Below are 25,072 nucleotides of genomic sequence, written 5' to 3'. Positions count from 1 at the left end.
TAGATAGTTTATTTTAGTTAGATTGGAAGTTGTCTAAGAGGAAGGGGAGGAAGAGTCAAGCTTTCTACTTTGACAGCACATTTGGAGAACTTATACAAAGGTAAGACCTGAGAGGAAAGGTATTGGATCGACAAGGAAGAGGACAGGGGAGTATGTCTGGTCTGGTAGGGCACAGACTGGTCACCTGTGAGTGGAGAGAGAGCGAGGAGGTGGAGGAAAGCAGAATGGTTTTCTTAGGGCAGCTCCGTGAGCCCGAACACCACTCTGTACCGCTTCTTGGCTTGAGTGAGGAGAGGAGGACAGGCCATCACTTGCTGGTGTCACCGACGTCCACCATTTAACACGCACATTCAAATCGATACCATTCAAGGTATCATATTACCTCATCTGAATTCACTTTTGAAGTCAACACACACATTTACATTTTAATATCAATTTAACTCGTGATTCACATCCACTAGGCTAAAACAATCACCTGCTACAGGGCTACCCTCACCCACACACTCATTCACATTACTACCAGAGGCATTCTACTACACTAAACACTCACGCCAACACTGTTGAACGACACACCAGAACACACACAGCGCACAAAGACCACCCACTGGATGTATGTGGAAAATGATGGCGAATAAACCACATTTCCCAACTCTAGTTAGAATACAGTTAGCAAGCATGAGAGCAAGCATTTTTTTCCCCTTCAACAGCCACAAAAACCTTGTGGATGAATGGGGAAAAAGAGGGTTGAGGGAAAAAAATATATTATAATAATATATATTTTTTTAAATCGCATGAGGAGGAAAGCATTAAATACTGTGGAGAGTGAGAGTATACTTATGCGAGTCTAAAGAGCTACTAAAACAGGAGTACTAACCACTGAAAATGAGTGTGTGAGATGGAAATGTGGTATTGGAAGGTTCTCACTGTCCACTCAGTCTAAATGTTAAAGGTAAACTTAGCTAAATTACTTTGCCACGAGCAGCACCGCAGATATTGAGATGAACGAGATGCAAGATATCATACACGTATTCCTATGGAAAACTACCGATGGCGTATGAAGTATTTGAATTTGAAGCGCCATATTGCTGAATGGGACTGAATGGGACAACAACAAAAAAACGCTAAGGATCATGATGAAAGTGGCCCTAACTAGCAAAGGATCATGGTCGATGTCGTTTTCATCCTGCCTGAGAGACACGTACAAAGAGTGTGAATGAACCTCCTCGTAGCCTGCCGGCCTTTGATTGGTCTGTGTCTGTACGTGGTCCTGTGTGTTAATTAAATATCTCAATTTATAGCAAGCTTTTAAATAATTCACTGTGGAGATCGAACTTGATCACAATAAAACACATTTTAGAGCCCAAAACAACAGTCAAAAAATGAATTGTTCTGCCGATCGCAATTTTCATAGGCTTTCTAGGGCAGACTAGGGCTTTTGGCACCGCTAGGTCTCTACGCAGTAGCCGACCAGAAGGGCTTGTGATGCTCCAGACCGGACACTGGGGGTCTGGTTCACAGTGTGGTAGGCAGGGCACCAAAACACCAGAGAAGTTGAGCCTCGCACTTCAACACTCTTAGTTGTTGTGGAAACTGTTCCACTATGCTGTTTACTTTCTGCATCATAATCGCTGAGTCTACCTTTAATGGCTTAATGGTGTGTTAACTAATATTTCCACAAAAAAAATCTATATATTTTTTAATTGCAGACTATATCCAGCAAATTAACTGAGGATTAGTTTTCAAGGGTCAATCAAGCACAGCTCTGAACTAGCCATGTGTCTCAAACTATTAGACTCTGCATCTATCATTTAAAAATAACTACACAGAAACGACAAAGAAGCTACAATGATTAGCTAACTAAGCTACATCTTTGATTATTAGCACAATTAAGCTAACTGAGCTCATCTAAAGTGAAAGCATGTCTGTCTATGAAGGCATGAGATGCTAGGCTAGCTAGTAGCTAGCACTGATAGCATGGTTAGCTGGAGAGGGGAGATGGCCTACTAGGCATGGACTACTACAGCGTCAGCCAGGCCAGCAGTACCTGCTCCCCTCTGATAGGTAGGGTCTGACACTTGACCGTCTCCTTATAGCGGAAGCTGAGCTGCTCCTGCTGCTGGGTGCGTTTCTGAGACAATACGGAGGGAGTCCGAGAGGGGAGAGGGAGAAGGATAATCCACACGAGACAAGAGAAAACAGGGGAGAGAAAGAGATCGGGACAGGGGAGATGGAGAAGATGGAGAGGGACAATCCACACGGGACAAGAGAAAACACGACCGTCACGTCACACACCGTCTGGGCCGAAAAGTCAACGGACGGCACCCACGCACGCACAGCTGCTTATTCTGGCAATACACACAAAACTATCAGATCCAGAAGTTTTAGAACACGTACTCTGACCTTTTCTTGTGGTTGTCATTAACAAAATCGAAACTACTGGTTTCACCACTCCAAAGTCTACAGAAAACAAGACGTGCTATGTCTATGATCAATAACAGTTAGTAAGCTACAATCTGGACACAAAGCTATACAACTGTCAAACACAGCAGAGGCAAGGTTGCTTAGGGGTTAGACTAGGGTCAAGGGGAGGGAGGTGAGGAGTCCACCCTTTACCTGTCTCCATGCAGGGACCGGAGCTAGGCGGACAGGCTCCCTGGGGGGGCCCAGGGAGGCAGGGGGAGGGGGCAGCGCCAGGACGACACCCAAACTGGGCAGAGAATCCCCCTTTGACCAGTGGAAGATGAGTGACAGCCAAAATGGTCAATAACAGACCAGGACACGGTGAGCAATTTCCCCATGAGTCACGGTCATGATCCATGGTGGGAGGAGAGGAGATGTTGGAAGAGAGGAAACATAGAGAGAGGGAAGTGAATCACGGGGAGACATGCTGGTTGGAAAAAAATGTAACTGGGAGAAAAAGACTCAAAAGGAAATGGAGTTTGTCATAAGAATAGCATGCTGCCTGTGTGTAACGTAATATGACTACAACATGACATGCATGATTATTGTACCAGCTGGACCCATCTTAGGCTTATAATTGACTACAGAATTAAGAACTGTAATATGGACACTGTGGCAAATACATTATCAGTATTTCATGCAAAGAGCAGAAGGGTCAAAGATGGGGTGAAAAAGTGAAGCCCACTGGTTGGAAACACACACACACAGGCTCATCTTTCAGCCATTCTGGTGGAACAGACACAATTCAATTCAACACAGCAGCAGCAGAATACAATGTGATATTACCACCAGTGGGACTCATCGTAAGTAGGGCTTAGCTCCTATTAAACAACATGTACATCGTCTTTCAATGGGCCATTTGTAGCTGGTTATTATACCATTAGGAAAGATGACAACTAAAGACTGGTGAATCAATCATATTTTACATTGTACAAATATGTGACCAAAAGAGAGATCTTTCAAACGTTCGGCACAAAGCTTGTTCACTCGGCACACCACTTGACCTGGGCCATGCTATTCACTTCTAACGTTTCATCTATTCAATTTACATGAACCAAGTGGTCCTCAGTATCAGCGATCTTAGCAGTTGTAGCGATTGCAAAACGCACAGCCCAAGCAGGCATTGTGGAATGGCAACACTCTGGAATGCTGCCTGTGTCTTTCTATGTCAACAATAGTGGCTTGTGTTCCACTAACCCACATAGCCTTCCCACTGCTCCAGGCCAGCAGTGTGGGCCTCTCAGGGTGACTGACCCAGGATCAGGTCTTAGACTGGCTCTGTAAACCCCATTCACGACCTAGTCCTGGAGGAGCAAGCCAGTCAGCACAATCAGCACTTCTGTTACCACGGAACAATATCCTGCCAGGCCTGGGACACGTTAATATTAGCATTCTGGGCCCCGTATTCACAAAGCGTCTCTCATAGTAGGAGTGCTGATCCATCTTTATATCAGAATTATTCATGACCTAAAAAAGGGAAACTGATCCTAGATCAGCATTCCTACCCTGAGAAGCCTTCTTTATACAGGCCCTGGTGTTCAACACAATAATACAGTTGTACAGTGCTCCTACACACTCGGCATCACGAGACTATTAGTCATGTTAGACGCCGTGAGATGAAATAGATCTGCATATTTACTATTTGACAAACACAACACTGTGTGCAAACAGAGCCGTCACCATGTGATCTACCATCCAGGAAGGCCAGATCCCAAGCAACAGTTCTCATGTTTAAAACAGTTCACTGTCGTCTCTTCCCACATCCAGGCAAGCAAGACTACCCCTTACACCCACCAGACACATAGGAGTCTCTCCATACCTGTCTTTTGAGGCCCTTGGATTCAGCGGGGGCGTTCTCCTCAAACTTGGCGAGGAGCTGGGTGGCCATGGACTTGACTTTGTTGTGGTTCCCTAGAGCTGCTGACTCTTCCTTCATCTTCCTTTCTGTCAGAGCAGTACTGTTAGATGGCCTGTCGTCACGGTTACCCCTCAAAACCTCTTCCTGTTACAAACACATGGACAGGAAGAGACCAGTCGGAGAATAAAGTTTACGTGACAGTTTCTCTCAGTTTGCAAAGCTCCGAAGTAGAGTTCAGCGTCTGAGTTTGAACCCTTGAAAGTGTTACCCACGTCTTCAGAGTGGTCAGCCTGGCTGGTCTTCCTCCTCTTCCCCAAACCATCCACCTCCTTCTCCTTTTTGTCCTGTCGATCACATGATGTCACTGGTTATTTCAGGCAGACACCTACTGATTCCTACATTAGCATTAAAACGTGACAGAAACACAGTAATCTGTGTTAAAGGGAATGAGACTGCTGACATTGATGTAATGGGCTATGAGTCCTGGCCACTGTGCTTTTCCTACTGCTGATGTAAAAAGGGCTTTATGAAATCCATTTGATTGATTGATTTGAGTCCTGACCTTGGGGTTACGCTTCCGTGAGATAGCGATGCTCTGGCCCAGCTTGCTGAGGAAGGAGATGGGGGACTTTGTACTGTTGATCAATGCAGCCTTCTCCTCAGGGCTCATGTTCTGGTCCCCTGAAAATGTAACAGACAGAGAATGTAAGGCCGTACACCAGGGTCACATTCAATAGGGCACACTAATTTAAACAAGTATTTCTCATTGGACAAGTTCAGGTAGGACACTCCCCAGTACAGTCTGTTTGGTGCCGAATGAACATCGAATCAAAGTCTTCTTTTTTGTCACATACTTCGTAGACAACGGGTGTAGATTAACAGTAAAATGCTTACTTAGGTGCTCTTTTCCAACAATGCAGAGTTAAAACATTATAACAACATATACAAATAGTTATCAAATAAAATAACTATATATAGGTAGCAGAAAATATGTATGCATGTTACGTTTACATTTACGTCATTTAGCAGACGCTCTTATCCAGAGCGACTTACAGTAGTGAGTGCAGACATATTTTCAGATTTTTTCAAACTGCTCAACCAACTGAGCCACACAGGACTTGTGCGTGTGTGTGTGTTGGGGTGTCAGCGTAAGTATGTGAGTGTGGGGGTAGAGTCCAGTGTGGCTTGGGGTAGAAGCTGTTCAGGGTCCTGTTGGTTCCAGAGTTAGAGAATTTGTACTGCTAGCCGTGAGGTATGGGGCTGTGCTCTGCCCTCTGTTTCCTGATCAGCTCCTTTGTCTTACTGACGTTGAGGGAGAGGTTGTTGTCCTGGCACCACACTGCCAGGTCTCTGACCTCCTCCGTATACACTGTATCACTGTCGTTGGTGATCAGGCCTACCACTGTCGCGTCATCAGCAAACTTTAGGATGGTGTTGGGGTCGTGCACGGCCACACAGTCGTGGGTGAACAGGGTGTACAGGAGGGGACTAAGCACGCACCTCTGATGGGACCCCGTGTTGTGGGTCAGCATGGCAGATGTGTTGTTGCCTATCCTTACCACCTGGGGGCGGCCTGTCAGGAAGTCCAGGATCCAGTTGCAGAGGGAGGTGTTTAGTCCCAGGGTCCTTAGCTTAGTGATGAGCTTCAAGGACACTATGGTGTTGAATGCTGCACTGTAGTAAATGAACAGCATTCTCACGTTCCTTTTGTCTAAGTAGGAGAGGGCAGTGTGGAGTGCTATAGAGATTGCGTCATCTGTGGATCTTTTGGGGCGGTATGTGAATTGGAGTGGGTCCAGGGTGTCTGGGATGATGGAGTTCATGTGTGTCATGACCAGACTTTCAAAGAATTTCATAATCGCAGTGCAGTGCTAGCTGTGCCACTAGAGATTCTGGATTTGAGTCCAGGCTCTGTCGCAGCCGGCTGCGCCCGGGAGACCCATGGGGCGGCACACAATTGGCACAGCGTCGTCCGGGTTAGGGGAGGGTTCGGCCAGCAGGGATGTCCTTGTCCCAATGCGCACTAGCGACTCCTGTGGCAGGCCGGGCGCAATGCACACTGCCACGGTCGCCAGGTGCACGGTGTTACCTCCAACACATTGGTGGGGCTGGCTTCCGGGTTAAGCGGGCATTGTGTCAAGAAGCAGTGCGGCCTGGTTGGGTTGTGTTTTGGAGGACGCGCGGCTCTCGACCTTTGCCTCTCCTGAGTAGGTAGAGGACAAGACTGTAACTACCAATTGGATACTACAAAATTGGGGAGAAAAAAAGGGAGGTAAAAGTTTTTTTTAATAATTTAAAAAAATAGCATTTTATGGATACAGATGTGAGTGCTACGGGGGCAATAGTCATTTAGGCAGGTTACCTCGGCATTCTTGGGCACAGGGACTCTGGTGGTCTGCTTGAAACATGTAAGTATTACAGACTGGGTCAGGGAGAGGTTTATAATGTCAGTGAAGACTCTTGCCAGCTGTTCAGCGCATGCTCCGAGTATGCTTCCTGGAAATCCCGACTTGTGAATGTTAAACTGTTTAAAGGTCTTACTCACGTCGGCTATAACATTTCATTCAACCTGCACCCCAAAAAACAAAGTTACAAAACGAGCCAAATACAGTACTTACCTCCGGCCCCAGGGGGCACTGTGTCCTTGAACATCTCGTAGAACTGGCTGAGGTACATGACCATGGAGAGCTTGTCAGGCTCCGCCACCTGGGACATCTCCTTGCCCGTCATGCAAGGTGAGATGCCAAACTCCCTCTCGGCCACGTCAAAGCCCAGCTGATTGTTCTTCTGCTGGTCCCGCTCATCCAGGGAGTCAAAGTCACTGTGGGGCAGAGAGAGTCAGGAAAATACCTGGAGTCAAAATGGGAGTCAACACAACCATCAGCACTGTGAATGTAAACATCACTTGACTTTCCCCAATAAACATGACAAACACACAAAGCAGGATGTGGTGGTATAATCTTTATACACTGAGTGTACAAAACGTTATGAACACCTGCTCTTTCCATGATATAGACTGACCAGGTGAATACAGCTGAACGCTATGATCCTTTATTGATGTCACTTGTTAAATCCACTTCAAATCAGTGTAGATGAAGGGGAGGAGACAAGTTAAAGAAGGATTTCTAATAAGCCTTGAGACATGTGCCATTCAGAGGCTGAATGTACAAGACACAAGTTTTAAGAGCCTTTGAACGGGGTGTGGTACAAATCAGCTGATGTACGAAGGGCTATATAAATACATTTGATTTGATTTGGATTTGATTTGGATTTGGTAGTAGGTGCCAGGGCCGCACCGGTTTGTGTCAAGAACTGCAACGCTGCTGGGTTTTTCATGGTCCACCACCCAAAGGACATCCAGATGACTCGACAGCATCCTTGTGGAACGCTTTTGACATCTTGTAGTCCATGCCCCGACAAATGAAGGCTGTTCTGAGGGCGGGGGTATTAGTAATAATTAAGAATGTCCTTACTGTTTTGAACATCTTCAATTGACATCCACGCATGATGTGGATGTCAATTGTTGTGGGTGATAACATTGCATATGAAAATAAAATAAAACCATTTAGCATACTTGAAACATCTGTATACAACCTCACCTTTATCTATATAACCAATTTAAAACCATTAGCATGTTACCCCCCTTCTTTGTATGTTTAGTGCTGCAGCATTAGTGATGGGAAGTGGGAACCAGTCACAGTTGTCTGGGAGTGATTCTGAGAGCATATTTCCCCATCCATGCAGCCCCCGATCATCCTCCCACCATCATCTGGACTATGAAAGCCAGCAGAGGAGAACAACCGCGTGGTAAGGTCAGTCAGAAGACAAATGGGTTATAATGCTAATTGCTGTGGAGCCAGGAGAGGGTAACAACCCCATCTCACCCCTCGTTAGACAATGTGTCAGTCTCTGCTGTGTGTGTGTGTGTGTGTGTGTGTGTGTGTGTGTGTGTGTGTGTGTGTGTGTGTGTGTGTGTGTGTGTGTGTGTGTGTGTGTGTGTGTGTGTGCGCACATATACACCCTTTTCCCTGACTCATCAGGCAGTTTGACTGTGAGCTGTCACGTCATTTAGTATGATATACAGACTGAACCAAGGCCTGGACTGCCAAAGCCAGGAGATAAATAACACATGCTACTAACAAACAACGTCGTAAACATAGCAGATAGGACATTCCAGTCCAAGGACCATGACAGTTTTAACCCTTTCCCGCCATCCCGTATACATGTGTTGAAATTGGCAGATTTCGTCATTGGTAAATCGCCTAAATTGGAACGCAGTGGCTGTACAGTAAAATGCTATACATGATATCAGAGCTCAGGTTCTCCGTTTAACAGCGCTGTGTGGGTTTTGACTGACAGCCATTATAAACTTGAGCACAGCGCGCGACAAAGAGATGCCCCCATCCCTCCCGCCAATTTTGCACATTTGTCGTCTGAGTGAGGGAAATGCTGTAAATCGAGAGGAGTTGATGTGCTCTCAAAGATGAGACATTGAGGATTATAATAAATACAGGCGAAATAGGTTCAGAAATACAACATCCAGATTAGAGGTCGACCGATTATGATTTTTCAACGCCGATGCCGATACAGATTATTGGAGGACCAATACCGATTAATCGACTGATTTTTTGTGTTTTTTTTGTAATAATGACAATTACAACAATACTGAATGAACACTTATTTTAACTTAATATAATACATCAATAAAATCAATTTAGCCTCAAGTAAATAATGAAACATGTTCAATTTGGTTTAAATAATGCAAAAACAGAGTGTTAGAGAAGAAAGTAAAAGTGCAATATGTGCTATGTAAGAAAGCTAACGTTTCAGTTCCTTGCTCAGAACATGAGAACATATGAAAGCTGGTGGTTCCTTTTAACAGTCTTCAATATTCCCAGGTAAGAAGTTTTAGGTTGTAGTTATTATAGGAATTATAGGACTATTTCCCTCTATACCATTTGTATTTCATTAACCTTTGACTATTGGATGTTCTTATAGGCACTTTAGTATTGCCAGTGTAACAGTATAGCTTCCATCCCTCTAGTTAGCGCGCGCTAGCCATTTCACTTCGGTTACACCAGCCTCATCTCGGGAGTTGATAGGCTTGAAGTCATAAACAGACGCAAAACGAAGAGCTGCTGGCAAAACGCACGAAAGTGCTGTTTGAATTAATCTTTACGCGTCTGCTTCTGCCTACCACTGCTCAGTCAGATACTTGTATGCTCAGTCAGATTATATGCAATGCAGGACACGCTAGATAATATCTAGTAATATCATCAACCATGTGTAGTTAACTAGTGATTATGATTGATTGTTTTTTATAAGATAAGTTTAATGCTAGCTAGCAACTTAACTTGGCTTACTGCATTCGCGTAACAGGCAGTCTCCTTGTGGAGTGCAACGAGGGAGAGAGGCAGGTCGTTATTGCAGTGGACTAGTTAACTGTGATGTTGCAAGATTGAAACCCCCGAGCTGACAAGGTGAAAATCTGTCGTTCTGCCAATGAACAAGGTAGTTTACCCACCATTCCTAGGCCGTCATTGAAAATAAGAATGTGTTTTTAACTGACATTTATTTTTTATTTTTTTATACCGATTTCAGATTGTTATGAAAACGGCCCTAATTAATCGGCCATTCCGATTAATCGGTCGACCTTTAATCCAGATGTGTATATGTGACTCACATGAGGTCAGGTCTGTAGCGGTGGATGAGGGCACACAGGGCCATGCCACTCTTCCAGGACATGGTGAGATCAGTCACACTGACTTTTCTGTAGCCCTCCGTCTGCCTCTGACACCAGTTTAGCAGCTTGCTGGAGCGAGCTATGGATTCTGGGAGGGGAAGAGCAGAGGATTTTTAGACCACTTTTGGTTATTGGAGATCATTGTCATACATGCAGTGCATTGGGAATGTTTTCAGGCCCCACGACTTTTCCCACATTTTGTTACATTACAGCCTTATTCTAAAATGGATACAATCAAATACATTCCTTGTCAATCTACACACAATACTGCATAATGACAAAGCGAAAACGGGTTTTTAGACATTTTTGAAAATTAAAATGATTCAAAATTAAAAAACAGAAATACCTCATTTACACAAGTATTCAGACCCTTTGCTTTGATGCACCCTGTTTCCATTGATCATCCTTGAGATGTTTCTACAACTTCATTGGTGTCCAGCTGTGGTAAATTCAATTGATTGAACATGATTTGTAAAGTAACACACCTGTCTATATAAAGTCCCACAGTTGACAGGATTGTGTCAATGCACAGATCTGGGGAAGGGTACCAAACAATGTCTGCAGCATTGTAGGTCCCAAAAAACACAGTGGCCTCCATTATAAAAGGAAGAAGTTTGGAACCACCAAGACTCTTCCTAGAGTTGGCCGCCCGGACAAACTGAGCAATCGAGGGAGAAGGGCCTTGGTCAGGGAGGTGACAAGAACCCGATGGTCACTCTGACAGATATCTTGAGTTCCTCTGTGGAGATGGGAGAACATTCCAGAAGGACAACCATCTCTGCAGCACTCCACCAATCAGGCCTTTATGGTAGAGTGGCCAGACGGAAGCCACTGCTCAGTAAAAGGCACATGAAAGCCTGCTTGGAGTTTGTCAAAAGGCACCTAAAGACTCTCAGACCATGAGAAACAAGAATCTCTGGTCTGATGAAACCAAAATTGAACTCTTTGGCCTGAATGCCAAGTGTCACATCTGGAGGAAACCTGACACCATCCCTACGGTGAAGCATGGTGGTGGCAGCATCATGCTGTGGGGATGTATTTCAGCGGCAGGAACTGGGAGACTGGTCAGGATCGGGGGAAAGATGAATGGAGCAAAGTACAGAGATCCTTGATTAAAACCTGCTCCAGAGCATTCAGGACCTCGGAAGGTGAACCCCAGTCTAACACTACTACATGCAAACACTACTCACCATTTCGGGTGAGCTTGGGTGTTGACGAGTTGACTACATTCTCCATTTCGATAAGCATTTCCCTACTTGAATCCCCTGTGTCTATGAGGTGTCGTACCTGAAAACAGTGGGGGAGGGGGCAACATACCATTAGGATTTCACATTGGAAGATAGGGCCAGGGTTTTTTACCAGGTCACATATCTGAGCCGGGAAAAAACTCTGGTTCTTAGTTACAACCTAGGCCGGAGTATCCCTGGTCAGGTCAGGTGGTCAAGATAAACTCCTGGCCCACCTCAAATGGGATATCATGCACAGAAAAGTATGGGTACTTCAGTACTAGAGGTTGACCGATTAATTGGCATGGCCAATTTCATATTTTCATAACAATCGGAAATCTGCCTTTTTGGACGCCGATTATGGCCGATTACATTGCAATCCACGAGGAAACTGCGTGACAGGCTGACCACCAGTTACGCGAGTGCAGTGTCAAAAGGAACTTGTGGCTGAAAAGAGCCATGGTAAGTTGCTAGCTAGCATTATACTTATCTTACAAAAAACAATCAATCTTCACATAATCACTAGTTAACTACACATGGTTGATGATATTACTAGGTTAACTAGCTTGTCCTACGTTGCAAATAATCAATGCAGTGCCTGTTAATTTATCATCGAATCACAGCCTATATCAACTTCGCCAAAAGGGTGATGATTTAACAAAAGCACATTACAGAAAAAAGCACAATCGTTGCACAAATGTACCCAACCATAAACATCAATGTCTTTCTTAAAATCAATTTTAGTTCAAAGAAATGAATGTTAGCAGGCAATATTAACTACGGAAAATGTGTCACTTCCCTTGCGTTTAGTGCAAGCAGAGTCAGGGTATATGCAACAGTTTGGACCGCCTGGCTCGTTGCCAACTGTGAACTAATTTTCCAGAATTCTACATAATTATGACATAACATTGAAGGTTGTGCAAGGCAACAGCAATATTTAGGCTTAGGGTTGCCACCCGTTCGATAAAATACGGAACGGTTCCATATTTCACTGAAAGAATAAACGTTTTATTTTCGAAATGATATGGTCAAATCCGGAAACTATTAATGACCAAAGGCTCATACTTCTGTGTTTATTATATTATAATTAAGCCTATGATTTGACATTTGATAGAGCAGTCTGAGCGGTGGTAGGCAGCAGCAGGCTCGTAAGCATTCATTCAAACAGCACTTTCCTGCGTTTGCCAGAAGCTCTTAGCAATGCTTGAAGTACAGCGCTGTTTATGACTTCAAGCCCATCAACACCCAAGATTAGGCTGGCAATATTAAAGTGCCTATAAGAACATCTAATAGTCAATAGACGCGTCAATATTTTATTGGGAATATTGAAGAACTGGAATATTGAATCACCAGCTTTCATATGTTCTCATGTTCTGAGCAAGGAACTTAAACGTTAGCTTTCTTACATGGCACATACTGCACTTCTACTTTCTTCTCCAACACTTTGTTTTTGCAATATTTAAACCACATTGAACATGTTTCATTATTTATTTGAGACTAAATAGATTTGATGTAATATATTAAGTTCAAATAAAAGTGTTAATTGTTCATTTAGTATTGTTGTAATTGTCATTATTACAAATACAGTTGAAGTCAGAAGTTTACATACATTGGAGTCATTAAAACTCATTTTTCAACCACTCCACAAATTTCTTGTTAACAAACTATAGTTTTGGCAAGTCGTTAAGGACAGCTACTTTGTGCATGACACAAGTAATTTCTCCAACAATTGTTTTCATACAGATTATTTCACTTATAATTCACTGTATCACAATTCCAGTGGGTCAAAGGTTTACATACACTAAGTTGACTGTGCCTTTAAACAGCTTGGAAAATTCAAGAAAATTAGGTCATGGCTTTAGAAGCTTCTGATAGGCTAATTGACATCATTTGAGTCAATTGGAGGTGTACCTGTGGATGTATTTCAAGGCCTACCTTCAAACTCAGTGCATCTTTGCTTGACATCATGGGGAAGTCAAAAGAAATCAGCCAAGACCTCAGAAAGAAAATGTAGACCTCCACAAGTCTGGTTCAACCTTGGGAGTAATTTCCAAACGCCTGAAGATAATACGTCCATCTGTACAAACAATAGTACGCAAGTATAAACACCATGGGACCACGCAGCCATCATACCGCTCAGGAAGGAGACACCTTCTGTCTCCTAGAAATTAATGTACTTTGGTGCGAAAAGTGCAAATCAATCCCAGAACAGCAGCAAAGGACCTTTGGAAGTTGCTGGAGGAAACAGGTACAAAAGTATCTATATCCACTGGCTTGCTGGGGCTTGCAGTCACTGGCTTGCTGGGGCTCTCTCATGCTGTCCCTGGAGGGGGTGCGTCACCTGAGTGGGTTGATTCACTGTTGTGGTCATCCTGTCTGGGTTGGCGCCCCCCCCCCTTGGGTTGTGCCGTGGCGGAGATCTTTGTGGGCTATACTCAGCCTTGTCTCAGGATGGTAAGTTGGTGGTTGAAGATATCCCTCTAGTGGTGTGGGGGCTGTGCTTTGGCAAAGTGGGTGGGGTTATATCCTTCCTGTTTGGCCCTGTCCGGGGGTGTCCTCGGATGGGGCCACAGTGTCTCCTGACCCCTCCTGTCTCAGCCTCCAGTATTTATGCTGCAGTAGTTTATGTGTCGGGGGGCTGGGGTCAGTTTGTTATATCTGGAGTACTTCTCCTGTCCTATTCGGTGTCCTGTGTGAATCTAAGTGTGCGTTCTCTAATTCTCTCCTTCTCTCTTTCTTTCTCTCTCTCGGAGGACCTGAGCCCTAGGACCATGCCCCAGGACTACCTGACATGATGACTCCTTGCTGTCCCCAGTCCACCTGGCCATGCTGCTGTTCCAGTTTCAACTGACCTGAGCCCTAGGACCATGCCCCAGGACTACCTGACATGATGACTCCTTGCTGTCCCCAGTCTACCTGGCCATGCTGCTGCTCCAGTTTCAACTTCCACCTGACTGTGCTGCTGCTCTAGTTTCAACTGTTCTGCCTTATTATTATTCGACCATGCTGGTCATTTATGAACATTGAACATCTTGACCATGTTCTGTTATAATCTCCACCCGGCACAGCCAGAAGAGGACTGGCCACCCCACATAGCCTGGTTCCTCTCTAGGTTTCTTCCTAGGTATTGGCCTTTCTAGGGAGTTTTTCCTAGCCACTGTGCTTCTCCACCTGCATTGCTTGCTGTTTGGGGTTTTAGGCTGGGTTTCTGTACAGCACTTTGAGATATCAGCTGATGTACGAAGGGCTATATAAATAAATTTGATTTGATTTGATTTGATTTGATCCACAGTAAAACGAGGCCTATATCGACATAACCTGAAAGTCCGCTCAGTAAGGAAGAAGCCACTGCTCCAAAACCACCATAAAAAAGCCAGACTACGGTTTGCAAACTGCACATGGGGACAAACATAGTACTTTTTGGAGAAATGTCCTCTGGTCTGATGAAACAAATATAGAACTGTTTGGCAGTAATGTCCATCATTATGTTTGAAGGAAAAAGGGGAATCTTGCAAGCCGAAGAACACCATCCCAACCGTAAAGCGCAGGGGTGGAAGCATCATGTTGTGGGGGTGCATTGCTGCAGGAGGGACTGGTGCACTTCACAAAATAGAAGGCATCACGAGGAGGGGAAATTAAATGGATATATTGAAGCAACATCTCAAGACATCAGCCAAGTTAAAGCTTGGTCACAAATGGGTCTTCCAAATAGACAATGACCCCAAGCCTAATTCCAAAGTTGTGGCAAAATGGCTTAATGACAACAAAGTCAAGGTATTGGAGTGGCCGTCACAAAGCCCTGACCTCAATTCTATAGACAATTTGTGGGCAGAACTGAAAAAGTGCGTGCGAGCAAGGAGGCCTAAAAACCTGACTCTGTTACACCAGCTCTGTCATGAGGAATGGGACAAAATTCACTCAACTTATTGTGGGAGGCTTGTGGAAGGCTACCTGAAACGTTTGACCCAAGTTAAACAATTTAAAGGCAATGCTACCAAATACTAATTGAGTGTATGTAAAACTTCTGACCCACTGGGAATGTGATGAAAGAAATAAAAGCTGAAATAAATCACTCTACTATTATTCTACTTGTGAAAAAAAAGTTGTGATCCTAACAGACCTAAGACAGAATTTTTACTAGGATTAAATGTCAGGAATTGTGAAACTGAGTTTAAATTTATTTGGCTAAGGTGTATGTAAACTTCAGACTTCAACTGCATATAAAAATTGGCCAAGTAATCGGTATCGGCGTTGAAAAATCATAATCGGTCGACCTCTATTCACTACATCATGCTCCAATCATAGTCATACAGTCATATGTTCTCAGTGTATACCCTACCTGGTTGGGCCTGAGGAAGTGGAGACTAATATTAGGGTAGCGGGTGGTGGGGTCCACACTGTAGTGACTGAAATTCTTATTGATGTTCTCTGGCGTTGTCTGAGGCAGCAAGCGATATATGCTCTCCCTAAAAAAAGAAAAAAGGGGAAACCATGATAATTGAATTATAGAAAAGGCACATGGGAGAAGAACAGACGATTCAACACATTCCATTCAGAGCTCCAAAAGCTCTTATTCTATTAGTAGTACATTAATAGGGGAGGGGCTGACAGTGGAGCCTAATGCAGACGCTTTTCCTGGTAGAGCACTCAGAGATAACGGAGTATGTATGTATGTATATATATATATATATATATATATATATCTCACTCACACACACGCCGTTATATTCACAGTAACCCGTCAAAAGTTGACACACCTTCAAGGGTTTTTCTTTATTTCTTTAACTATTTTCTACATTTTCTAGATTGCAGCCCCAATAAAAGCTTCACAGAGTTCAAGTAACAGACACATCTCAACATCAACTGTTCAGAGGAGACTGTGTGAATCAGGCCTTCATGGTCCAATTGCTATAAAGGAACCACTACTAAAGGACACCAATAAGAATAAGAGATTTACTTCGGCCAAGAAACACGAGCAATGGATATTAGATTGTTGGAAATATGTCCTTTTTGGTTTTTGGTTCCAACCGCCGTGTCTTTGTGAGACGCAGAGTAGGTGAACGGATGATCTCTGCATGTGTGGTTCCCACCATGTGTATTGCTGGTGACACGGCCTGTGATTTAATTTAGAATTCAAGGCACACTTAACCAGCATGGCTACGAAAGCAATACGCCATCCTATCTGTTTTGCACTTAGTGGGAATATTTTTTTTTCCCCAACAGGACAATGACCCAAAACACACCTCCAGGCTGTGTAAGGGCTATTTGACCAAGAAGAGTGATGGAGTGCTGCATCAGATGACCTGGCCTCCACAATCACCTGACCTCAACCCAATTGAGATGAGTTGGACCGCAGTGAAGGAAAAGCAGCCAACAAGTGCTCAGCATATGTGGGAACTCCTTCAGACTGATTTGGTTAACACTTTTTTGTTTACTACATGATTCCATGTGTTATTTCATAGTTTTGATGTCAGCACTATTATTCTACTATGTAGAAAATAGTAAAACATTTAGAAATCCCCTTTTTTCACCGGTACCGTATATATTAATATGAGAGAGTGAAAGAGAGAGGGGAATCATTTGAAAGCTTATTATTATATTGCCAACATGGCTAGCTAAGTTATAAAATAAAATCTTACAGTGTTAGGCTTACAAAAGTATGTATGTGTGTGTGTGTGTGTGTGTGTGTGTGTGTGTGTGTGTGTGTATGTGTGTGCGCGCGCATGTATGCGACTGTGAGCATGTGTGTATAGTATGTGTGTGAGTTGAAGTATGACGTGGGAGTATAATGTGTGTGTTATAACGTGTCCCCTCCCTCACCTCTCAGCCAGCACGTCCAGAGATGTGTTTCCCTGGGCCCAGCTCTTCACCATCCAGCCGGAGTCCATGGCTGCCAGGAAACCCCGGGCTATACCAGTGCCCATGGGCCAGAAGGGCTGGAGAGAGGGACAAACACAGTAACATGGTGAAGTACGCATACACGTTTTTGGTTTCTACATGATTCCATATGTGTTATTTCATAGTTTTGATGTCTTCACTATTATTCTACAATGTAGACAATAGTACAAATAAAGAAAAACCCTGGAATGAGTAGGTGTGTCCAAACCTTTGACTGGTACTGTATACAGTATACACACACACACACACACACACACACACACACACGTTACGTTTTATATATTAAAGTGTCTGTTTCAAGCAAGCAAACGTCAATACTGAAATCGCTCTCTAAATTCACTGACATTTTTCCCACACTCTTGGTCACGCTGATTTTCACTCCCTTTCTCATTTATTGTAAATAAATGAGCCAGTCAGACTCTACCTTATCCACAGTGACTGAGAATATACTTTCTTAGTGAGACTGAAACACCCTCCACCCGGTAGACCCCCCGCCCCCCCCCCCTCACCTCCAGTAGACTGTCCCCCACCAGAGACACCAGTAGCTGGCGCCCGTTGCGTTGGCGTACCAGCGCCGCGTTCTCAGAGGCGTACATGCAGGTGAAGTCGAACATGGCCACGTCGGGCTGGCCGTAGTGGTTGATGGCAAAGTCCAGCGTGGGCAGCTGGTGGTTGGTGGAGAAGTCTGCGGCCTCACGGGCGTAAGATAGCAGAGCTGCCTGGTCCACGTTAGCCCTGGAAAGCAGCATCTCTGTGTCCGCATAATCCTGGAGACATGAAGAAGTGAAGACGGCTCAGATGACGAGAGGAAGGGAGAGACACTAATAAGAGACTGTCACGCACAGAGAATGAGGCATGACATCCACGCAGTGGTATTTGGAGGAGAAGATATTTTCCACAGGTTAGCCTGCACCACCAAAGCAGAACTTTGATTCCGAATCAAGTCAATAACATTCGAAAGTTATATTGAATTGAATCACTTTTGGCCCGTTTGCAATGTCTCCAAAAACAAGTATTTTAATTCCCAATATAAAAATCTAAACACCCCCATAGTCAATTATACTTTACTGTGTACGATATGTCGCATCAAATGAAGGCAAGCTCTAAATGGACTGTTCTTTGAAAGAGACCGGTAAGAGGCACATTCTTTTCCTTTGACTTTCCCTGGCTAGGCTGGGTCTGGCAGTGTCAGGCTGGCTGACTGGTGAGCCGGATGGGTGGAGGGGAGGTGAAGGGTGGAGCATTTGGAAGATCTGAGAGAGTGACACACTATTTCACGGTGCTAGGAGGAACAGTGTGGACCCGACCCACCGCACCCCTGCCTGCCAACGCTGCCTGCCAATCCCCCCCCCCCATTTATTTAAATGGTGCATTAAAAAAAAGGGACTATGGAGTGATTTCCATTGATATGAAAGGACCATGACTGGAAGCAAATCGTCTTTGAAACTTATCTATGGGCTAGGATACATACCGGTACGTCACACCACTGAAAAGTCACCGGTTTGTTATGGTCCTAATCACGGAATGACATATAGAACCCCTATTCCTTCAATAGGATATATGTGGGCCTAGTCGGTAAAGATTTGTCATGTAACTTCTAATGTGTATGACCTTTTATTGTGGCATAAACACAACCGGTCATGATGTTGTCATCTGATTGTCAAACAATAACTTCAACGTTCTCCTTTACTAAGCCACCTGCTCCCGTTCATCTAGCGGCATCATATTCCAGCCTCCGAACAGAGTGATGAATAGAAAGAGACATCTGTTACAGAAAACACCACAAAGTGTCATCGGGCCAGGATTTATGGGTCCGCTGTTGTCCGTGCGCGTCTCGGTGTCAACTTTTGCCACGTTCATGTGCTAGTCAGAACTCTGACATTTCTCAACATTTTAACTGGTTGTAGCTGTGCCGTGTTCAACCAGTTAGCAAGTAGAACGATTCGGAGTTCCTTAGTTCCGACTAGCACGTAAACGCGACAACTGCCTTGGCAAAATGTCATTGTCCCCGTCGAACCACATTGCATTTTGGAGCATAGGAAATACCACCTGTTTTCAAGTCCATTCTCTAATTTTTCATGCCTCTGCCGAAATGATAAAAAGTGGTGTAAAAGCCTACAGCTTTCTTAACATTTAGTTTTAATTATTGTGATAGGCTCATGTTTTGCCGGTACGGTGTACCCCCAATATTTATTTTGCCGGGATGCCGTACCGGGCCGCCTTACTTTCACCCTTGATCATGTCCCCGCTCAGCCTGCAGCCTGGCCCGACTCATCAGGATCAGATTCATTAGTGCACACTGTAGCAAAACTTTTGCAACGGAAAAGGAAAACAGGCGTTTGTTATTGGACAAGTTCAGGTAGTCCCTCCCTGTTCCAGTCCATTTTCTTCCCTTTGGTGCCTAATGAATAAGACCCAGCACTGGACCTACAGAGCCTGTTCAGCCATTCAACCTCCTACTGTACTGGCCCGATGACCGCTGATTAAAACTCACATTCGGGTGTCAATCCGATTATCAAAAGGGTTAGCATTCCCAATTACTCAAATGCCTTCATAACGAGTGTTTGATTGGGTCTGTAAAATATTACCAAACCCTTTTTTCCCCCCACAAAGTAAGATCGAAATACAGCGGCAACTTTACTGGAACATGAAAGCTGAACTTCTAAAAGAGGTCCTGATGTCCTAAAAGCGTCCTAGAGTGACTGGCCACTCTAGTCAAAGGAAACAGCAGTGTTATGAAGTGTGGGGACACAAACTCTCATTAAGTGTGGTTGAGCTGGCGGTTTGTTCCTGGTACAGTTTTGGCTTGGTCTGGCCATTAGGCAGGAACACAGGCACACAGAGACGGAAAGTGACTGAGTGAGTGTACAGTTCTGAATGTGTGTGCATGCATGTGTACGAGAGAGACATCTCCAGACATGTGTCTCTCTCTCACCCTCTGATCACTCACATGCAGAATGACTCCCTTCTCCAGCAGGCTCTGTTTCTTGGCAGTCATGACAAAGTAGTGCGTGTCATCCTTGTAGTAGACAATGTTTTCCAGGTCAATTCCTATCAAATCAATAGAAAGAGAGTTTTGCAATTTTTTTTTGGTAAACCACTGTATTTTCTACGGATGCTCCTATGGCTCCTCCATTGACAGTCTCTCTAGTTGTCTTTGTTAGAGGAATGTTGGACAATGAACCCGAATACCCAACCTGGGACCCGAGTGGTTGCGGCTCCAAAATTCTAACTTTTCCCTTGGGTCTGGGGTCGGGTCCTGACCTGATTGTTATCGGATCTCAGGTCCATGTAACTACAGCTGATAAACGAGAGGACCCGAATGGACCTGGCCACGGCTCTGCATAGCTTATAGCATATTTATTTTATGCTACTAAGGTGAATTTATTGACTTATAGAAGGCCTAGCCAACATTTAAATATCTATTTGTTAAGCAGAAGAGCAACTTAGCTGATAATTTTTTTTTGTCACGCTGGTCCAATCGGGTCGAGGACTTCTCTCTAACCCATGGATAAAGCATGCAGATAGGAACTGACAGGCTCTCAGAAAATACATGTGTATCACCTAAATCCATACACTCCTAATATATAACAATCTGTAAAATGCTACTTAGAGCCTACAGCTGTAATGCTTAATAACTTATTATAAGCACCTATGAGCCTTTATAATATCTCATAACGACAGTTATTACATGTCGTCTCCCTATGGAGCAATAACTGACCCGTGGCTTCCCGGAGGTCCTGGAAGAACTTCTGATTGAAGATGAAGGCCACTCCGCTGATCTCCTCCACCTTGGCCTCGGCTGTGGTGTTCCTGTTGATGAAGTTGGCTGTAATGGCGATGGCCAGCTTGCCCCGGAACTCCTTCCTCCTGAACCCTGTAGGGGAGAGAGGCGGGGGTCAAGGGTTCATTATGTAGACAGTGAATGAGTCAGGGGTCAGACGTCGAGAGAATAAATGAGCCACGTTAACAGTTGCCTTGTATTACAAACTCACGTTCGTAAAAGAGAACAGGACAAAAAAAAGGTTGCACCTGTTAGGCTTTGATGCACACCATCAGTGTCTGTTCGATCAATATAACCAGCCATTCTTTTAACCATCTCATGTAAGACTGCAGGCTGAGAACGATCATTGCATGCAGTGACTACTGGAAGCAGTTTCCCTCAGGGCTAGATGGGTCACAGCAGTCCACACACTACAGGGCACCCAGAGCGGTTGTGAGGGCTGTTAGCTCATACAGCTCATACAGGAAACAGACAGCCAATTCACCCGTTCATGCTTTGCTCCAGAGAGAGAGGCCATGGAGGAGTGCTCTCTAAAGATGGATGGAGTGAAGGAGGGCACAACATGTGCACAACAAAGCAGCAGGAAAAGTGGAGGGCGAGAGAGAGGGGGGCGAGAGGGGGAGAGCGAGAGAGAGAGAGGGGGGGAGAGCGAGAGAGAGAGAGGGGGAGAGCGAGAGAGAGAGAGGGGGAGAGCGAGAGAGAGAGAGGGGGAGAGCGAGAGAGAGGGGGAGAGAGATAGGGGGAGAGAGATAGGGGGAGAGAGATAGGGGGAGAGAGATAGGGGGAGAGAGATAGGGGGAGAGAGATAGGGGGAGAGAGAGAGGGGGAGAGAGATAGGGGGAGAGAGAGAGGGGGAGAGAGAGGGGGAGAGAGAGGGGGATGAGGGGGGAGGGGGGGGAGAGAGAGGGGTCGGACTCGTAAACGAACCACAGCTGTGTTTTTGAGGGCTTCAGCTCTCATAGTGTTTTACACAACTCATTTTAAAACAGATCTGTTACTTTGTTACTTTCTACCTGCCAGCGTGTTTCTCCTCCCATCTGCCCCAATGATGACATCAAACTCCAACTCGTTGACTGGGTGTGTCCTGGGGAGGACCTCAGCCCTCCATCCTATCCCTGCAGAAACACAACACGGGGAAATACACAAGACGTGTAACTGTGTCTTATTTAACATAGGACTTGACTTCACTGACAGCAATGGGAATATTTTCCAATAGAGACCACTCAGTTAGCACTGTCACATACAGTAACATATGGCCCTTCCTTATCCCCTTAATGTCTGGCTATAGAGAAGTCGTGTCTTGTGACGGCTCTTAACGCAGTTCCATAAACACATCTCTTACTCTCGTTCTCCTGGTCCTCGGGGGGCTCGATGAGACCCTTGAACTCTGCGTTGACGTGGATCTCGATGCCCAGGAGCAGGGCCACCTTCAGCAGCATCAGCTGGAGCTGCCGGATACCTGCACAGAGAGTCAGACTAGATTAGAGGAGAACGTCAAACAATAACTATTTATTAGCTTGGACGACCGAAAAGACTGCAACGTCACAGCTGATCCATGGTCCTGGCAAGCACCAGAACTATTCTCTTCATAGATCATATTAGATCACAAAGCAAAACGTGAAAGCAGTTCAACCGTTTGATAAAAGATGGAGCGCAGGAAATGGGCGTAGTCTTATCCACTTACTGATATGGTCGATGGCTCCGGCGCAGAACTTTCCATAGAACTTTTTGGCCCCGAGGCCCCGGAGGTCCTGGATGGTGAAGGGCCACAGGTGCAGCACATTGTTCCTGGAGAAGGCATCCCTCTTCTCCAGCAGCACCACCTTGGCGCCCAGGAAGCCCAGCTCGATGGCCGTCCGCAGGCCACATGGTCCTGCCCCGATGATCAAACACTATGGAGGGGGGAGCATGCCGTATCTCATATACAAGAGTGGGCTGATATTACCATAAAGTTCAATTGCCGATATACTGTTAATCACAAAATATAATTTAAATCGCAATATTTAACAAGGGAAAATAGACAACATGAAAATGTGGATATCGCCCTACCCTATTATATCGAGAAATAACTCTAACTCTCTATATACAGAAATAATACTCTCTGAGGTACTTTGAACAAGGATATGAGACAAGTTACATCACATACCTTAGAGTTGGTACATGCACGTCCTTTCTTGTACTCCTTCTGGCCGGCCCGCTTGTCAAGCTTAGCCCAGAGTGCCTTGGCCTTCCAGTAGTTGAGCCGGGACTTAAGCTTGTGGTAGAAGACCCGGTACTCACAGGGCTTGAGCTCCAGATGGTCACAGAGCTCCTGGAAGGCCTTGAGTGTGACCTTGCAAGTGGAGGCCTGGACGAAGCGGTCAAACAGGATGTGGGCTGGGTTCACCCTCTCCCCTGTGGTGGTGAAGCCTCCCAGGTCCCCCATGGTCCCCATGGACCTCCCCCCCCCCCAGTTGGGGGCCTCTGGGGGTCTCTGGTCAGGCCCCAGCCCCTGGCTCAAGCACACACTCTGCTCCGGTGAAGTCTTTATCTCCCCGTCTCAGGCATCCTCATTCTGTCAGGGAGAAAGAGGAGAAGCGTCGGGAGTTATGAGAATGTTTGCATATTTCACAAGTTTATCATGACACATTACCGAGTTTGATTTGGAACGTCCTTGAATGATCTTCCTTAAACAACTTGTTAGAAAGACCTCTGGCTACAGTGTAGACCAGTGACGTGTAGCCAGTGCTTACTCTGTAATAATCTCATTTTAAAAAGCTGCTGTGAAAAGCCAAATCTAAAAATGTTATTATAATGAAAGAAAATATATTGATATCTAATCTTTGTTTCTGAATGATTCTGGTGGCTGTTATGCTCAAAATCTCAACATTTTCTAAAACTGTAACAACAAAACCTCCCGAATAATAGGGTATTCATGAATAAAGGTTAAATCTATGTTTAAAAATTCATGACTTTCTTTCCATCCATTTGAATCCATTAAAATCCTTGACGTGCGCGGCCTTCATTCGTCCAGTCACCGGAATGGACAGGGTCTGCATTTGGCATGTCTACATCATTTGGTGCTGAACAAAGATTGCTAGCATACCTGAACTGCTAGATTTCTAGCAAAAACAACTTGACGTACGGACACTACCTCTATACTGCACCTCAAACAACTTTCCAAGTTGGAATAATCATGGAGGTTTCGAATAGTGGAACATCAACTATAATGAAAGTTAAGACCAGACAAGGGCAGCATACAGCACGTGACTATATTCATGACAGGCAAGGCAACCACCATCTCCCTCGCGGTCGGGCAGGCAGGCGAACAACGAGTACTGGACTGTCCACTTGTGGGAAAATTTCACAATGTACTTTGTCGACATATGGGGAACGGGGCTTCTCCGCCACTCAGTGCGGGCCCGAGCCTTGGCTTCTACAAGATGGATGCGACTAAATGTGTGTGTAATAATATCACACGTAATATTATTGTGTGTGTGCACACCGCACATTGGAAGAATTGTAAATCCATTGTGAAAGGCTATGCGTTGCAAATTATTTCCGAATAATATTGGTCTTTTAGTACCACACCTATCAGTTGTTACTCTGCACGCTACAACGGGTCTATGGCTGAGCTGAGTCGAGCAGTGTGTTATTTGGTCGCTTGTGTATCTCGACTACATTGGGATTTACATTTGGTGAAAATGTTTGTACAGTTAATGTTAATAGCCTCACAATGGTTGTCGGTTTTATGGTAAACCTGGGCTTCATCAAGGTTTATTTGATTAAATCTGGCTTTGATAATAGCCAGTTCCTACCCAGCCACCGACCTCACCACACATCACTGGTGCAGCCTATCCCCTATGTTGTTCTATTGACAGTCTTGAAGAAGTGATCCAACAGGATCCAATGGGATATCATATCCGCTGCATCAAAAACAGGAAATTCATAGATTAGCCGAATCAGCTACAAAACGCCAGAACATAAAGCACAACAAAATATCCAAGCGCTGATTGTGTACCGCAATTCAATTCCATTGACGAATCCATAATCACACAGATATGCAAGGATGAAGAGAAAGCATGAGACAACGTAATCAGGTCAGCAGTGAATGACAGGCAACA

At 44.8% G+C, this 25,072-nt stretch overlaps 1 protein-coding gene across 16 annotated transcripts in view; it reads right to left on the bottom strand.

Moving 5' to 3' along the window:
- Nucleotides 1-25,072, bottom strand: part of LOC109889545 (protein-methionine sulfoxide oxidase mical3a) — a 128,547-nt gene that overhangs the window by 38,039 nt on the left and 65,436 nt on the right. For 15 of the 16 annotated variants that reach the window (XR_004209728.1, XM_031822965.1, XM_031822976.1 and 12 more), the window contains 15 exons: nucleotides 23,116-23,523; nucleotides 22,654-22,861; nucleotides 22,312-22,428; nucleotides 21,983-22,084; nucleotides 20,907-21,062; nucleotides 20,136-20,236; nucleotides 17,695-17,952; nucleotides 17,108-17,223; nucleotides 15,627-15,753; nucleotides 11,252-11,348; nucleotides 10,002-10,149; nucleotides 6,937-7,139; nucleotides 4,881-4,999; nucleotides 4,591-4,662; nucleotides 4,280-4,462 (listed from right to left, as the gene is read on the bottom strand). Coding sequence is in view for 15 of the 16 variants with exons in the window: in XM_031822965.1 (XP_031678825.1) it covers nucleotides 4,280-4,462; nucleotides 4,591-4,662; nucleotides 4,881-4,999; nucleotides 6,937-7,139; nucleotides 10,002-10,149; nucleotides 11,252-11,348; nucleotides 15,627-15,753; nucleotides 17,108-17,223; nucleotides 17,695-17,952; nucleotides 20,136-20,236; nucleotides 20,907-21,062; nucleotides 21,983-22,084; nucleotides 22,312-22,428; nucleotides 22,654-22,861; nucleotides 23,116-23,403 (2,295 nt within the window). In the remaining variant the exon portion in view is untranslated. Of the gene's footprint in view, nucleotides 1-788; nucleotides 2,725-4,279; nucleotides 4,463-4,590; nucleotides 4,663-4,880; nucleotides 5,000-6,936; nucleotides 7,140-10,001; nucleotides 10,150-11,251; nucleotides 11,349-15,626; nucleotides 15,754-17,107; nucleotides 17,224-17,694; nucleotides 17,953-20,135; nucleotides 20,237-20,906; nucleotides 21,063-21,982; nucleotides 22,085-22,311; nucleotides 22,429-22,653; nucleotides 22,862-23,115; nucleotides 23,524-25,072 lie in introns of those variants that run through there. The other variant, XM_031822977.1, reaches the window with a different exon arrangement.

The sequence above is a fragment of the Oncorhynchus kisutch genome, linkage group LG4 (assembly GCF_002021735.2).
Source record: "Oncorhynchus kisutch isolate 150728-3 linkage group LG4, Okis_V2, whole genome shotgun sequence".
NCBI classification, from domain to species: Eukaryota; Metazoa; Chordata; class Actinopteri; order Salmoniformes; family Salmonidae; genus Oncorhynchus; species Oncorhynchus kisutch.
The sequence above is the reverse complement of the archived record's forward strand: the minus strand, read 5'-3'. Positions and strand labels throughout refer to the sequence as shown.